The sequence below is a fragment of the Coregonus clupeaformis genome, unplaced genomic scaffold (genome assembly GCF_020615455.1).
Source record: "Coregonus clupeaformis isolate EN_2021a unplaced genomic scaffold, ASM2061545v1 scaf1164, whole genome shotgun sequence".
NCBI classification, from domain to species: Eukaryota; Metazoa; Chordata; class Actinopteri; order Salmoniformes; family Salmonidae; genus Coregonus; species Coregonus clupeaformis.
The window spans coordinates 112,343-129,066 of NW_025534618.1; the positions used below are offsets into that span (position 1 = coordinate 112,343).

Below are 16,724 nucleotides of genomic sequence, written 5' to 3' on the forward strand. Positions count from 1 at the left end.
CCAGGTTACTGTGGCCAGGTTCTGGGAAGACCGCCTGGCCTGTAGCCTACCAAGGACGTGGGTCACCCCAGGTTACTGTGGCCAGGTTCTGGGAAGACCGCCTGGCCTGTAGCCTACCAAGGACGTGGGTCACCCCAGGTTACTGTGGCCAGGTTCTGGGAAGACCGCCTGGCCTGTAGCCTACCAAGGACGTGGGTCACCCCAGGTTACTGTGGCCAGGTTCTGGGAAGACCGCCTGGCCTGTAGCCTACCAAGGACGTGGGTCACCCCAGGTTACTGTGGCCAGGTTCTGGGAAGACCGCCTGGCCTGTAGCCTACCAAGGACGTGGGTCACCCCAGGTTACTGTGGCCAGGTTCTGGGAAGACCGCCTGGCCTGTAGCCTACCAAGGACGTGGGTCACCCCAGGTTACTGTGGCCAGGTTCTGGGAAGACCGCCTGGCCTGTAGCCTACCAAGGACGTGGGTCACCCCAGGTTACTGTGGCCAGGTTCTGGGAAGACCGCCTGGCCTGTAGCCTACCAAGGACGTGGGTCACCCCAGGTTACTGTGGCCAGGTTCTGGGAAGACCGCCTGGCCTGTAGCCTACCAAGGACGTGGGTCACCCCAGGTTACTGTGGCCAGGTTCTGGGAAGACCGCCTGGCCTGTAGCCTACCAAGGACGTGGGTCACCCCAGGTTACTGTGGCCAGGTTCTGGGAAGACCGCCTGGCCTGTAGCCTACCAAGGACGTGGGTCACCCCAGGTTACTGTGGCCAGGTTCTGGGAAGACCGCCTGGCCTGTAGCCTACCAAGGACGTGGGTCACCCCAGGTTACTGTGGCCAGGTTCTGGGAAGACCGCCTGGCCTGTAGCCTACCAAGGTAACTAAACAGGTTCTTTAGGAGGCAGTGTTAAAAAAGGTATTTATGGATTTACACAGAGTTAGGGCAGCTCACACAGTTATTGTTTACCCAAACAATCAATTCCTTCCCACTGTTCCACTAATTAAAGTCTTTACTGCAGAGGGTGGGGTTATGCAGACATTTGAAGATCCTATATTGTGCCAGACGTCTTGATGTTTATACTATACTTTGTTTTCAGTTCTCTATTTCTTTCTGTCTTTCAAATGTCTGAAACAATGTTACAATCTGGTGAAGAGAGACAGAGCCTTAATTATTGACTACCAGGGCTGTACTGGCGGTAATAGGAATCACGTCAACATATTTTCCCAACCCTATATTTACAATAATATTATTGACATGCCCTATCCTATTTAGGAAATTACAGATTCAATCTAGGAGAACTATGAGACCTACATTGGAAAGTAATTGTCTGGTAATCACCTGCTGTGGAAACGTAGTGCTAGCCTAACATTCTGAGATACAATACTACTGTCGGAGTAGAAAACAGACACTACCGACCACATTGCCTCGTAAACAGGAGTCCGAAACGGTCTCTGCCTCGTAAACAGGAGTCCGAAACTGTCTCTGCCTCGTAAACAGGAGTCCGAAACGGTCTCTGCCTCGTAAACAGGAGTCCGAAACGGTCTCTGCCTCGTAAACAGGAGTCCGAAACGGTCTCTGCCTCGTAAACAGGAGTCCGAAACGGTCTCTGCCTCGTAAACAGGAGTCCGAAACGGTCTCTGCCTCGTAAACAGGAGTCCGAAACGGTCTCTGCCTCGTAAACAGGAGTCCGAAACGGTCTCTGCCTCGTAAACAGGAGTCCGAAACGGTCTCTGCCTCGTAAACAGGAGTCCGAAACGGTCTCTGCCTCAAACAGGAGTCCGAAACGGTCTCTGCCTCGTAAACAGGAGTCCGAAACGGTCTCTGCCTCATAAACAGGAGTCCGAAACGGTCTCTGCCTCGTAAACAGGAGTCCGAAACGGTCTCTGCCTCGTAAACAGGAGTCCGAAACGGTCTCTGCCTCGTAAACAGGAGTCCGAAACGGTCTCTGCCTCGTAAACAGGAGTCCGAAACGGTCTCTGCCTCGTAAACAGGAGTCCGAAACGGTCTCTGCCTCGTAAACAGGAGTCAGAAACGGTCTCTGCCTCAAACAGGAGTCAGAAACGGTCTCTGCCTCAAACAGGAGTCAGAAACGGTCTCTGCCTCAAACAGGAGTCAGAAACGGTCTCTGCCTCAAACAGGAGTCAGAAACGGTCTCTGCCTTGTAAACAGGAGTCCGAAACGGTCTCTGCCTCGTAAACAGGAGTCAGAAACGGTCTCTGCCTCGTAAACAGGAGTCAGAAACGGTCTCTGCCTCATAAACAGGAGTCAGAAACGGTCTCTGCCTCAAACAGGAGTCAGAAACGGTCTCTGCCTCGTAAACAGGAGTCAGAAACGGTCTCTGCCTCATAAACAGGAGTCAGAAACGGTCTCTGCCTCAAACAGGAGTCAGAAACTCTCTCTGCCTCATAAACAGGAGTCAGAAACTGTGTCTGCCTCATAACATTTGTAAGTCGCTCTGGATAAGAGCGTCTGCTAAATGACGTAAATGTAAATGTAAATGATAACAGGAGTCAGAAACTCTCTCTGCCTCATAAACAGGAGTCAGAAACTGTCTTTGCCTCATAAACAGGAGTCAGAAACTGTCTCTGCCTCATAAACAGGAGTCAGAAACTGTCTTTGCACTCTGGAAACCAGAGACAGAGCCGACTGTCTTAGAATACAGACATGGCTGCCTTATGTTGTGGTAGTGGTGTGGTGGGGGAGGGGTGCTGCTGGCCAGCACCAGTCTCATGTTACATTCTGTCTCCTAGGACAACAAAATAACATGTTCATTTCAAGTAGCGTTATTATCAGAGTAAAATAATGTTGTTTTGTGTATTCTCTCTGAAACAGAAGTCATTGAAAGAACTAGCTGGCCTACATACAGTATTGTTTTAATGGTAATAAGAATGAATGAGTGTAGCCTAACATGTTTGGCTTTGGGTTCAGATCCTACTCCTAAAAACATACTGTATGGCATGTTTATTCTCCCTCCACACACACAGTACTCTGAACCAAAGACCTATAGGTGCTATTGTTTGCACAACAGTGTGTCACAGCCTAGCTAGCTACACCTTTACAGATTCCCAACTCAGCAACACACAGCCAGGCAGGCCTCTCCTAACGGTGGAATTCTTCCCCAGCCCAGTCAGTTTGTGCTGATTAGCAGCCCTCTCTGCCTGCTCCAGTTGGTGACCTCAGGTCACATCCCTGAAAACAAACTAACATCATACTGTACAGTACACACTGAGAAATACAATGGCCTGCCTGCACCACGGCCCTACTCCATTCATCTCAATGGCCTGCCTGCACCACGGCCCTACCATTCATCTCAATGGCCTGCCTGCACCACGGCCCTACTCCATTCATCTCAATGGGCTGCCTGCACCACGGCCCTACTCCATTCATCTCAATGGCCTGCCTGCACCACGGCCCTACACCATTCATCTCAATGGCCTGCCTGCACCACAGCCCTACTCCATTCATCTCAATGGGCTGCCTGCACCACGGCCCTACTCCATTCATCTCAATGGGCTGCCTGCACCACGGCCCTACTCCATTCATCTCAATGGCCTGCCTGCACCACGGCCCTACTCCATTCATCTCAATGGGCTGCGTGCACCACGGCCCTACTCCATTCATCTCAATGGGCTGCCTGCACCACGGCCCTACACCATTCATCTCAATGGCCTGCCTGCACCACGGCCCTACACCATTCATCTCAATGGCCTGCCTGCACCACGGCCCTACTCCATTCATCTCAACGGCCTGCCTGCACCACGGCCCTACTCCATTCATCTCAACGGCCTGCCTGCACCACGGCCCTACTCCATTCATCTCAATGGCCTGCCTGCACCACGGCCCTACTCCATTCATCTCAATGGGCTGCCTGCACCACGGCCCTACTCCATTCATCTCAATGGCCTGCCTGCACCACGGCCCTACTCCATTCATCTCAATGGCCTGCCTGCACCACGGCCCTACTCCATTCATCTCAATGGCCTGCCTGCACCACAGCCCTACTCCATTCATCTCAATGGCCTGCCTGCACCACGGCCCTACTCCATTCATCTCAATGGCCTGCCTGCACCACAGCCCTACTCCATTCATCTCAATGGCCTGCCTGCACCACGGCCCTACTCCATTCATCTCAATGGCCTGCCTGCACCACGGCCCTACTCCATTCATCTCAATGGCCTGCCTGCACCATGGCCCTACTCCATTCAAATGAGGGCTGCATTGTTGATGCATGTAGAGAGAGCTATGCTGCCGCTGGGCTTTTAACACCTAGCCTGCACTTCTAGACACTGACTGACAACTACAATGCAGGACACTGGAATTTATTTCACTTAATGTATTCATGCTTGCCTTGCATATTAAATTGAGCTCAATAATATGATTTAGCTCATTATTGATAGTCATCTTGGTGCCATAGTCAAATTATTTCTAAATGCTAGTGCATTTTTAGGTCATCCCAAATCAAATACAGATTATAGTCAGCGTGTCAACAATGTAGAGACCAGTAAAGGCAGTCAATTGTCACAGAAAATAGTGCATTTTGCCTACCTACATAAATTACATCAGCAGCAGGCAAGCTTTTGTTGTGTAATTGTGTTGCTTTTCTAGCTACTGACACTAGTACAATGGCTGTTGTGTTTGACATGATGATCTAATCTTAAATCCTTGTGTTCACTCAGCTGTTCATTCCTGGCTAATAAAACGGGGCCATTGTAAATGCAACTATTCATTTAGCTGGCCAACTGTCAGACTGTATTCATGTAGGTTACATTAGCAACACTAGCTGTGCACTTCCCATTAGTAATCTGGAGAGAAAAAACATGTAGATGTAGTGTTTTTTCCATGGGCATTGTGACTGTGGACAAATATGGAATAATTTACCTATTTAGCCAGCACATTCAAAATGTTTGTCCTGTATACAACTGGTGGGCATACCAGTAGTTAATATGCACTTTAGGTTCTAGCTAATTTAATTATTTAAGTCATGGAATTTCAGCCTTGATGTCTAAATCGTTGAAAGGGTAGGTAGAGCTGTGTCTGTAGCGGTCGACTCTTCGTTGGCTAGCTAGCTCATTTAATCGCAGGTCAATGGTTCTAACGATTCATTGAGCGTTAAAATGATTTCGGGAAACCGGCCTCAGCTATGTTTGATAACTAGCTCGCGCTGATTTGTTCTTAGAATTCTGCCATGGCTGGCAAGCCCGCTCGCGACGCCACCCCCTACTAACGGCCAGAAAACGTTAACTTATAACTACCTTAGTTAGCTAGCTAGCTATAAAGATACACAACTCATTTACCTCATACAAGATACATTAGCTATGTATCTGTTATAGCTATATGCCAATAGCGACTGAAAACCAGCTAGCTAACAATTAAACGTATTTAGCTAACGACGTTAAGCAGCTAACTTCAGTTTTGCGGAGCCAAAACCAACACCAAATGCCTCGTCGGTTTACCGTCGGGCAAACCATTAAAAATTATATAATTCCTTACCGTCAACTCTGAATTGTTGTTGTCTCGGTGAGTAACGGCTCGGATGACACCAGCTCGCCAGCCCCAGCGCCCGATATCCCCGAGATCCTGCGGCTCGTCTCCACTGACACACAGGAACCGCTTCCCAACCAGCTCCGGTCGCGCTTCCACCGCCATGGCCATTCACTGAGAGTGAAAAAACCCTAGAAAACTTTAACACCGACGCCCTATCGATCTGACATGTACTACATGAAACCTCACTAAATAATCCACTAAAGAAACAAATAAAAAAAAATACTGTTATTTCGTTTTTAAAGTGTCGATCACAACCCGGGGGATTTAAATTTCTTGCAGTCTACACCCGCAAATAGTCAATCTTCAGCTCCGTGGAAATGAACACTGGAGCACATCGCTGCCATGGTAGAAAATGGTATCCCTCCGCTCCCCGAGGCAAACAACCGAGAAAAACCGCAGCAGCAGACTTCTCCATCCGCCAGACACAAATCCATTCCCTACCACTATTATAAAAATGTGCTCTACAAAAAATATTAGGAAAAGGAATATATACATGTGTCTAAAAAATCTAATGATGTATTATTATATTGAATATTAGTGGTGTACGGCTATATTTTGATAATAACTTGACAGATATCAAATACAATGCATAAGACAATAGATCTTTCAAATGTCCTACCAATGTAGGAAATTATGTGGATGTTTTTTTTTTTTTTCATCTAAGCTTTATTTTCTCTTGTTGATGCAGCTCTACCACAGTTTGGGAAAAAATATATGATATGTTTTATGCTATTGTGTTTCTTTGTTTATCCCTTTCCAGCTCTCCCCCCTGAGGCTTGCCTTATGGCTGTGCTGTACTGCCTGTAATAGAAAGGACAGGGTGCCTCGCTGTATGTAAAGCCTGTCCACTGGAGCCAATCAGCCTTGTGTTACCTTCAGGTCAGGGCAGTAGATGGAGAATATATATAGATCCAGCTGCTGATAGAATGCCATATCACTGGGCTCCTTAGACGGCTGTTAAGCTGTGCTGCTTCGCCAAACGGCACCCTACTCCCTACATAGTGCACTACCTCTATGGGCCGTGGTCAAAAGTTGTGCACTATATAGGGAATAGGGTGCCTTTTGGGACTCAGATACACTCTCCTCCTGAAAACAGAGGAGTCCAACCAGCCGAGATGTACAGAAGCAGAGCAGGCAATTCCACCAGTGTAATTTTCAGCCACTTGAACACCAATGATTGCAGTCAGAAATGGCGTCGGACCCTTCAGTTGCATCATGCTTTCAGTCAGAAGCGATCACTAAAGTATTCCTGCAATTGCTTCTTCATGCATTAATCAAATCTTCACATGCACCTTATAGAGACAAATGCATTTGTCTGGCTTAGAGGAATTTCATTTTAGGCATAAATGTTTTTTTAGTTTTTTTCTAAAGATTCCACATTTTGAATGGCCTTGCAATGTTGAAATTGTGCAGCAACACCATCACTGGCAGTTCATGGAGAGTTTTAGCCTTTTCTCTTCAATGCGCAAACGTAGTTGATCTGTGTTGAGTTTCGCTTCTGACAGTGAGACCAGGGATCCCGTGGGGAATCTCTCTAGCCTACTGCATGTTCATGAATAACATTCAAGATTATCTATGGATGGAGCTATGGATGGAGTACACAGTTCAATTCACAGATTCTATCAGTTGCCAGATACATTATACATTATACATTATATGACATGAGGAAATAGTCAATTTACTGTGAACACCATGCCACTGAAAATCAGAGTTTAGTCTCCTGTCCTGCTAATGTTGCTATATCATCGTGGGCCATTAGACTGCCTACATTCTTGGACATAACCATTTACTAAATAGAAATACATCTATCTATAATTTAGGACAATGGGTTATCACTATATAAGTTAGCAGTCTACTACTGTATATTAGCAGTAAGGTATTGTGAGCTAATGTATAGCTCACTAAAGCCCTTGGAAGAAAACCCATTTGGGTTAATACAACGGTCTCTTATTGCATTGGTCCTCTGCAGTGCATTTGGAGAACATCCCCTGTAGCTGGGGTTGATTGGATTAGGTAATGTGCTGGGGTTTAATTCAATGTTCAATAAGGCAAATCCCCGCCTTATCTTAGCTCATTGGTCACCATAGCAGCACCCACCCGTAGTCTGCGCTCCAGCAGGTATATCTCACTGGTCATTCCCAAAGCCAACACCTCCTTTGGCCGCCATTCCTTCCAGTTCTCTGCTGCCAATGACTGGAACGAATTGCAAAAATCTCTGAAGCTGGAGACTCTTATCTCCCTCAATAACTTTAAGCATCAGTTGTCAGAGCACCTTACCGATCACTACACCTGTACACAGCCCATCTGAAATTAGCCCACCCAACTACCTCATCCCTATATTGTTATTTATTTTGCTCTTTTGCACCCCAGTATCTCTATTTGCACATCATCTCTTGCACATCTAGCATTCCAGTGTTAATACTATTGTAATTATTCTGCACTATAGCCTATTTATTGCCTTACCTCCATAACTTGCTACATTTGCACACACTGTATATATATTTTCTGTTGTATTTTTGACTTTATGTTTTTTTACCCCATATGTAACTCTGTGTTGTTTTTATTGCACTGCTTTGCTTTATATTGGCCAGGTCGCAGTTGTAAATGAGAACCTGTTCTCAACTGGTTTACCTGGTTAAATAAAGGTGAAATAAAATAAAATAAAAAAATAAAAATGTGGAGTGGAGTGGACATTTATATTTTTATCTCTTTAAAATAGTAGAAATACACTGCAGGGCTTTCCCCTGTTCACAGACAAAATCGACTGCAACTGAATGGAAGGGGAGGCTACCGGTGTTGATGCACTACTTTACCTCTGATCCCCCATCTGTAGGCTACTGACCAGAACAGAATAGTATGGTTAATCATAAACCTGACCAGACACCTGTTTTTGTGATTGTAATAATCAACATTCACCATGTTAAATATTTATTCTTGATCTACTCTACTGCGTATATCATAATATTTTCAGAACCCTATGATACGGCTCAATACCTCGATTTTTTTTGGGTTGTTGGACATTGTACAGTGTTTTATAAGATAGAATACTGTATGGTACAACATGTACACGGCATGAAATGAATCGATATATACATATAATGTTTTCCCATAATTACAGATATAGGTTTCTCTCTGTGTTATGGGTCTTTATGTGCTCTCTCTGCAAATGAAAACTCAGTGATGTGCATTGATCCATCATAATTTGTCTATTTTTAAAATCAATGCCTGCCAACCAATAATGTCGTTATTTTACTGTACGTCCTTGCAACAACAGCGCATTGTAAAGCAACAAGACTATTCTCAACGTTTTGCACTATGATTGGTTTATACTCCCCACGCTTCGAATCTACACCAATCAGAGTTGAAAAAGCTGGGTATGATATTTAATCGCTGTCATCGGATTTAAAAGTCACATGGACCATCTTCACTAGCCAATAGTTATGCGGCATTGGTGTAAACAGGCAGTTCTGTCCAGTTAGATAAAGCAGGAGGAAGGTCTATTTTCTCTTACGTCAGCGCTGTTCTGCGTGCCAAGCACAGATATAGGAGAGGTGAAGGAGGTGGAATTGGGGAAGCTTTAATAAAGTCATTAAAACATAGCTAGCTAAGTCGTAACCTCTCGCTTTAGCCGATGGCTGCTTTACTTAGATTGTGAAACAGCACGTTTTATTTTTTTTCAAAGTCACGGACATGGTTGAGATGATAGCTCGTAGTTAACTTGTTACCCCGGGAGCGCTCTCGAAATAGTCCCTGAAGTGTTTACGGTGGCTACTACCCCGGTGTAGTCGTTACCTCTCCAGCCCCTACCCTGGGCCCTCTCTCTTCCTCTCAGCAAAACTCGATCTGGAAAGATGGTGTCGTGGATGATCTCCAGAACCGTTGTGTAAGTTAGGGCGATTTTTATATTGTATCTTGCTGACATTATTATCAGATACCTTAAAAAAAAAAAAAAAAAAACTTTTCGATAGCTAGCTGGATAGATAGCCAACGTTCCTACTTTAGCTAGCTAACCAATTAGCTAACGTTATCTAACACTAATTTTAGCGGAACACTTTAAATTACTTTTAGGCAAAGCAATTTCTCTTATTGTATGGTATTCATTTCGAAGTTGTATTTGAAAAAGTTATGTTAAAATATAAACTCATAATATTGTCAACATTGAGAACTATTACCTAACACCTAACGTTAGCTAGCACCGTGTTAGCTAGCAAGCTACCTAACGTTACCTAGCACCGCGTTAGCTAGCAAGCTACCTAACGTTACCTAGCACCGCGTTAGCTAGCAAGCTACCTAACGTTACCTAGCACCGCGTTAGCTAGCAAGCTACCTAACGTTACCTAGCACCGCGTTAGCTAGCAAGCTACCTAACGTTAGCTTATTGTTGTTTACGTTTTTGGCCCTGTGAGAGTTGTACCAAAGGATGTAGTTAGCCAACTTTAGCCACGTCTTAACTAGCTAGAGGCAGGTCAGTAAGTCAAGTTATGCTATCTGGAAACTATTTAGCTAGTTATCTTTGGAACACAACATCGGGAGTCTCAGACTGTGTATGGGTTGGACTCCAAGTTGTGCATCGTTCTGGTGGCTAGCGACGGAAAATAACCCTACCACAATATAGAGAGAAATACAGGACTAATGGTCCAACTCCGTCATGGTTCGTTGGACAAAGCCTGTGGGGAAAATTAATGTTGTTTTTGGATAAACGAAAATAAGGTCTGTGGTAAACACAGGCTTGGGAGATCATATACGTTTTGTTCAATGAGATCAGCTAGCATCACTTATTGTGAATTTTGAAGGATTTATGTAATCAGAAAAAGCACTTGAATGCTTCATAATTCATAAAGGTCATGTTAACTGACTGATATTATCTCATAGAACAAAACGTATGAGATTTCCTAAGCCTGTGTTAACTTCAGACCTTGTTTTTGGCGTTTATCCCCAAACCCTATTCTTTCATTTACATTTTAGTCATTTAGCAGATGCTCTTATCCAGAGCGACTTACAGGAGCAATTAGGGTTAAGTGCCTTGCTCAAGGGCACATCGACAGATTTTTCACCTAGTCGGCTCGGGGATTAGAACCAGCGACCTTTCGGTTACTGGCACAACGCTCTTAACCACTAAGCTACCCTTTTTGCCCTAACTTTTTTTGACGCATCACATACGCTGCTGCTATTGTTTACTATCTGTCACTTTATTCATAATAATAATAATAATATGCCATTTAGCAGACGCTTTTATCCAAAGCGACTTAGTCATGCATGCATACATTTTTGTGTATTGGTGGTCCCGGGGATCGAACCCACTACCTTGGCGTTACAAGCGCCGTGCTCTACCAGCTGAGCCACAGAGGACCAGTCCTAGTTTTATGTACAGATCTACCTCAATAATCCCGTACCCCTGCACATCGGCTCGGTACTGGTACCTTGTGTATATAGCCAAGTTATCGTTACACATTGTGTATCTATTATTACATGTTTTACTTTTCTATTATTTCTCTATTTTCTTTCTCTCTGTGTTGTTGGGAAGGGCCCCGTAAGTCAGCATTTCACTGTTAGTCTACACCTGTTGTTTACAAAGCATGTGACGAATACAATTTGATTTGACGTTGAATAGCAATAAAGTTGGAGTATTCTGAACAGTTCAGATAGTGTTGTTGTTCCGCATAGGAATGGCTGAACGAACCAGAGGTAACTAATTTCCGGGTTTTAGGACTACAAGCTGGCGAACTCTATAGCTGGCTTCACCAAAAAAAAAAAAAACGGATCCAGTCAACAAAGGCATATCTACAGTGGGGAAAAAAAGTATTTAGTCAGCCACCAATTGTGCGAGTTCTCCCACTTAAAAAGATGAGAGAGGCCTGTAATTTTCATCATAGGTACACGTCAACTATGACAGACAAATTGAGAAAAAAAATCCAGAAAATCACATTGTAGGATTTTTTATGAATTTATTTGCAAATTATGGTGGAAAATTAGTATTTGGTCACCTACAAACAAGCAAGATTTCTGGCTCTCACAGACCTGTAACTTCTTCTTTAAGAGGCTCCTCTGTCCTCCACTCGTTACCTGTATTAATGGCACCTGTTTGAACTTGTTATCAGTATAAAAGACACCTGTCCACAACCTCAAACAGTCACACTCCAAACTCCACTATGGCCAAGACCAAAGAGCTGTCAAAGGACACCAGAAACAAAATTGTAGACCTGCACCAGGCTGGGAAGACTGAATATGCAATAGGTAAGCAGCTTGGTTTGAAGAAATCAACTGTGGGAGCAATTATTAGGAAATGGAAGACATATAAGACCACTGATAATCTCCCTCGATCTGGGGCTCCACGCAAGATCACACCCCGTGGGGTCAAAATGATCACAAGAACGGTGAGCAAAAATCCCAGAACCACACAGGGGGCCCTAGTGAATGACCTGCAGAGAGCTGGGACCAAAGTAACAAAGCCTACCATCAGTAACACACTACGCCGCCAGGGACTCAAATCCTGCAGTGCAAGACGTGTCCCCCTGCTTAAGCCAGTACATGTCCAGGCCCGTCTGAAGTTTGCTAGAGTGCATTTGGATGATCCAGAAGAGGATTGGGAGAATGTCATATGGTCAGATGAAACCAAAATATAACTTTTTGGTAAAAACTCAACTCGTCGTGTTTGGAGGACAAAGAATGCTGAGTTGCATCCAAAGAACACCATACCTACTGTGAAGCATGGGGGTGGAAACATCATGCTTTGGGGCTGTTTTTCTGCAAAGGGACCAGGACGACTGATCCGTGTAAAGGAAAGAATGAATGGGGCCATGTATCGTGAGATTTTGAGTGAAAACCTCCTTCCATCAGCAAGGACATTGAAGATGAAACGTGGCTGGGTCTTTCAGCATGACAATGATCCCAAACACACCGCCCGGGCAACGAAGGAGTGGCTTCGTAAGAAGCATTTCAAGGTCCTGGAGTGGCCTAGCCAGTCTCCAGATCTCAACCCCATAGAAAATCTTTGGAGGGAGTTGAAAGTCTGTGTTGCCCAGCGACAGCCCCAAAACATCACTGCTCTAGAGGATATCTGCATGGAGGAATGGGCCAAAATACCAGCAACAGTGTGTGAAAACCTTGTGAAGACTTACAGAAAACGTTTGACCTGTGTCATTGCCAACAAAGGGTATATAACAAAGTATTGAGAAACTTTTGTTATTGACCAAATACTTATTTTCCACCATAATTTGCAAATAAATTCATTAAAAATCCTACAATGTGATTTTCTGGATATTTTTTTCTCATTTTGTCTGTCATAGTTGACGTGTACCTATGATGAAAATTACAGGCCTCTCTCTTCTTTTTAAGTGGGAGAACTTGCACAATTGGTGGCTGACTAAATACTTTTTTCCCCCACTGTATCTATCTCTAGGAACTCTACTTCCCAGATGTAAAGTGGAATGTGTCCTTCGCTATCAAATAAACGTCTGAATGCAACGTTTTGTCTGAACCACACTACATTCCTGCTGTTTGCACCGTGGTAGATTTCGTGGTAGGAAGTCTCTCGTGAAGTTTGTAGTCTAGTGGCATCCAGGAATATGGTGCGGTTCGGCCAAAAGTTGGATTCAGATGTTTATTTGATAGCGAAGGACACATTTCACTTTACATCTTGTAAGTAGAGTTCCTAGCGAGCCTTTTGTTGACAGGAAACTTATTTTTTTTGCGTAAAGCCGGCTATATTGTGGTAGGGTTATTTTCCGTCGCCGTCCACCAGAATAATGTACAACTCGGGTAGCCTAACCAATAGACTCCCAATGTTTTGTCCCAAAACTACTAGTTAGCTTGCTGACCACACAAGTATGTGAGGACAGAGGATGGATGAGTTTGTACATTTTAGAGAAAGAAAACGTCCCGTTTTTCCCTCCGAGTTCCCCTCCCAACTCATAATCCAGGACAATTCCATAACTGAACTGTAGGGTACAGTCCATGGAAGGGGGAGACTGTGCTTCAGGTTGGATTGGGAGTAGAGACGGCACAGTATTTACAGTCCATGGAAGGGGGAGACTGTGCTTCAGGTTGGATTGGGAGTAGAGACGGCACAGTATTTACAGTCTACTCGGTGTGCTTCAACTGTAGCCTACACTGGCCATGAGCCACTGGTAAAGGCATCCTGTCAATGCTTCAAAACAATCAGACAATTCATTTAAAAGTAATACGTCCCGTGTAGCTCAGTTGGTAGAGCATGGTGTTTGCAACGCCAGGGATGTGGGTTCGATTCCCACGGGGGGCCAGTGTGATTTTATTTATTTATTTATTATGCACTCACTTAACTGTAAGTCGCTCTGGATAAGAGCGTCTGCTAAATGACTAAAATGTAAAATGTAAGTAAAAGCATTAGACAACACATGTTCTAGTCTACAGGGCTAGCTAGCCATATGCATTAGACAACACGTTATAGACTACAGGGCTAGCTAACCGTTGTTGTTTTTAGCTGATGGGAGTGGAACCTGGTTTGTCGTCTGCTGCAAAAGCCTATCCGTGACAAGGACCGCTGAGTTGTGTGTTCCCGTGATGCCGTTCTGCACACCGCTGTTCTACTGCGCCGTTGTGTTCCTGTTTGTGGCCCGCCTGTTAGCTTGCACCATTCTTGACCCGGACCCGTCTCTTCCTCTGGTTTCACCTAATCAAATTAACCTGCCCATGTGGCTGATCACATTATTTAATTCACTGACGACGACAAATCACTTTTCAAAGTACTGGGGCATGTATTGTACAGCCTTCTTTAAATGGTTATTAGTTATTTAATAATGTTATGGTTTTAGTTGATGATCTTGCCTCCCAAGTCACAAGGTTCCATTCCTGACCTTAAGCATGTGTCAAACCAGTTTTTCCAGACGGCTGGGTGTTGGCTGGGTCCTTTTCAGACCTTTCCGTACGTATGTCGTTATAAGGTGTGTTCATGATTGATTTGTTTTGAGGCATCATGGAATAGGAATGCATAATGAGTCATGTGATATACAGTGGATTCTACTCTCTGTTTATGGATGATTACATTTGCTTACATCAACGGAAATGTTGGTGGGTCATTTTTTGTTTGTTTTTCTAACTACACTGATCAAAAATATAAACGCAACATGCAACAATTTCAAAGATTTTACTGCGTTACAGTTCATATAAGGAAATCAGTCAATTGAAATAAATTAATTAGGCCCTAATCTATGGATTTCACATGACTGCGAATACCGATTATGCATCTGTTGGTCACAGATAGTGCCTTCGGAAAGTATTCAGACCCCTTGACTTTTTCAACATTTTGTTTCGTTACAGCCTTATTCTAAAATGGGTAATTGTTTTTTCCCCCTCAATCTACGCACAATACCACATAATGACAAAGCAAAAACTGGGTGTAAGAAATGCTTGCTTATTTATTTATATATATATATACAGTGGGGAGAACAAGTATTTTCTGTAAGTTTTCCTACTTACAGAGCATGTAGAGGTCTGTAATTTTTATCATAGGTACACTTCAACTGTGAGAGACGGAATCTAAAACAAAAATCCAGAAAATCACATTGTATGATTTTTAAGTAATTAATTTGCATTTTATTGCATGACATAAGTATTTGATACATCAAAAAAGCAGAACTTAATATTTGGTACAGAAACCTTTGTTTGCAATTACAGAGATCATACCTTTCCTGTAGGTCTTGACCAGGTTTGCGCACACACTGCAGCAGGGATTTTGGCCCACTCCTCCATACAGATCCTTCAGGTTTCGGGGCTGTCGCTGGGAAATACGGACTTTCAGCTCCCTCCAAAGATTTTCTATTGGGTTCAGGTCTGGAGACTGGCTAGGCCACTCCAGGACCTTGAGATGCTTCTTACGGAGCCACTCCTTAGTTGCCCTGGCTGTGTGTTTCGGGTCGTTGTCATGCTGGAAGACACAGCCACGACCCATCTTCAATGCTCTTACTGAGGGAAGGAGGTTGTTGGCCAAGATCTCGCGATACATGGCCCCATCCATCCTCCCCTCAATACGGAGCAGTCGTCCTGTCCCCTTTGCAGAAAAGCATCCCCAAAGAATGTTTCCACCTCCATGCTTCACAGTTGGGATGGTGTTCTTGGGGTTGTACTCATCCTTCTTCTTCCTCCAAACACGGCGAGTGGCGTTTAGACCAAAAAGCTCTATTTTTGTCTCATCAGACCACATTACCTTCTCCCATTCCTCCTCTGGATCATCCAGATGGTCATTAGCAAACTTCAGACGGGCCTGGACATGCGCTGGCTTGAGCAGGGGGACCTTGAGTGCGCTGAAGGATTTTAATCCATGACGGCGTAGTGTGTTACTAATGGTTTTCTTTGAGACTGTGGTCCCAGCTCTCTTCAGGTCATTGACCAGGTCCTGCCGTGTAGTTCTGGGCTGATCCCTCACCTTCCTCATGATCATTGATGCCCCACGAGGTGAGATCTTGCATGGAGCCCCAGACCGAGGTTGATTGACCGTCATCTTGAACTTCTTCCATTTTCTAATAATTGTGCCAACAGTTGTTGCCTTCTCACCAAGCTGCTTGCCTATTGTCCTGTAGCCCATCCCAGCCTTTGTGCAGGTCTACAATTTTATCCCTGATGTCCTTACACAGCTCTCTGGTCTTGGCAATTGTGGAGAGGTTGGAGTCTGTTTGATTGAGTGTGTGGACAGGTGTGTTTTATACAGGTAAAGATTTCGAACAGGTGCAGTTAATACAGGTAATGAGTGGAGAACAGGAGGGCTTCTTAAAGAAAAACTAACAGGTCTGTGAGAGCCGGAATTCTTACTGGTTGGTAGGTGATCAAATACTTATGTCATGCAATAAAATGCAAATTAATTACTTAAAAACCATACAATGTGATTTTCTGGATTTTTGTTTTAGATTCAGTCTCTCACAGTTGAAGTGTACCTATGATAAAAATTACAGACCTCTACATGCTTTGTAAGTAGGAAAACCTGCAAAATCGGCAGTGTATCAAATACTTGTTCTCCCCACTGTACTTACTTACTTACATACATACATACATACATACATACATACTATAACATTTACATAAGTATTCAGACCCTTTACTCAGTACTTTGTTGAAGCACCTTTGGCAGCGATTACAGCCTTGAGTCTTCTTGGGTGTGACGCTACAAGCTTGGCACACCTGTATTTGGGGAGTTTCTCCCATTCTTCTCTGCAGATCCTCGCAAGCTC

The 16,724-nt window shown here is 44.3% G+C and overlaps 2 protein-coding genes across 2 annotated transcripts in view; one reads left to right on the forward strand and one right to left on the reverse strand.

Annotated features, from left to right (window-relative positions):
* Positions 1-5,860, reverse strand: part of LOC123486348 (probable JmjC domain-containing histone demethylation protein 2C) — a 77,962-nt gene extending 72,102 nt beyond the window's left edge. Inside the window, exon 1 of the mRNA XM_045217645.1 lies at positions 5,473-5,860. Within this exon, the coding sequence (XP_045073580.1) occupies positions 5,473-5,634 (162 nt within the window). The 5' untranslated portion in view covers positions 5,635-5,860. The remainder of the gene's footprint in view (positions 1-5,472) is intronic.
* A 3,186-nt stretch (positions 5,861-9,046) lies between these two features.
* reep3b (receptor accessory protein 3b) overlaps positions 9,047-16,724 on the forward strand; it is a 48,472-nt gene continuing 40,794 nt past the window's right edge. Inside the window, exon 1 of the mRNA XM_045217646.1 lies at positions 9,047-9,409. Coding sequence (XP_045073581.1) covers positions 9,378-9,409 — 32 coding nt within the window. The 5' untranslated portion in view covers positions 9,047-9,377. The remainder of the gene's footprint in view (positions 9,410-16,724) is intronic.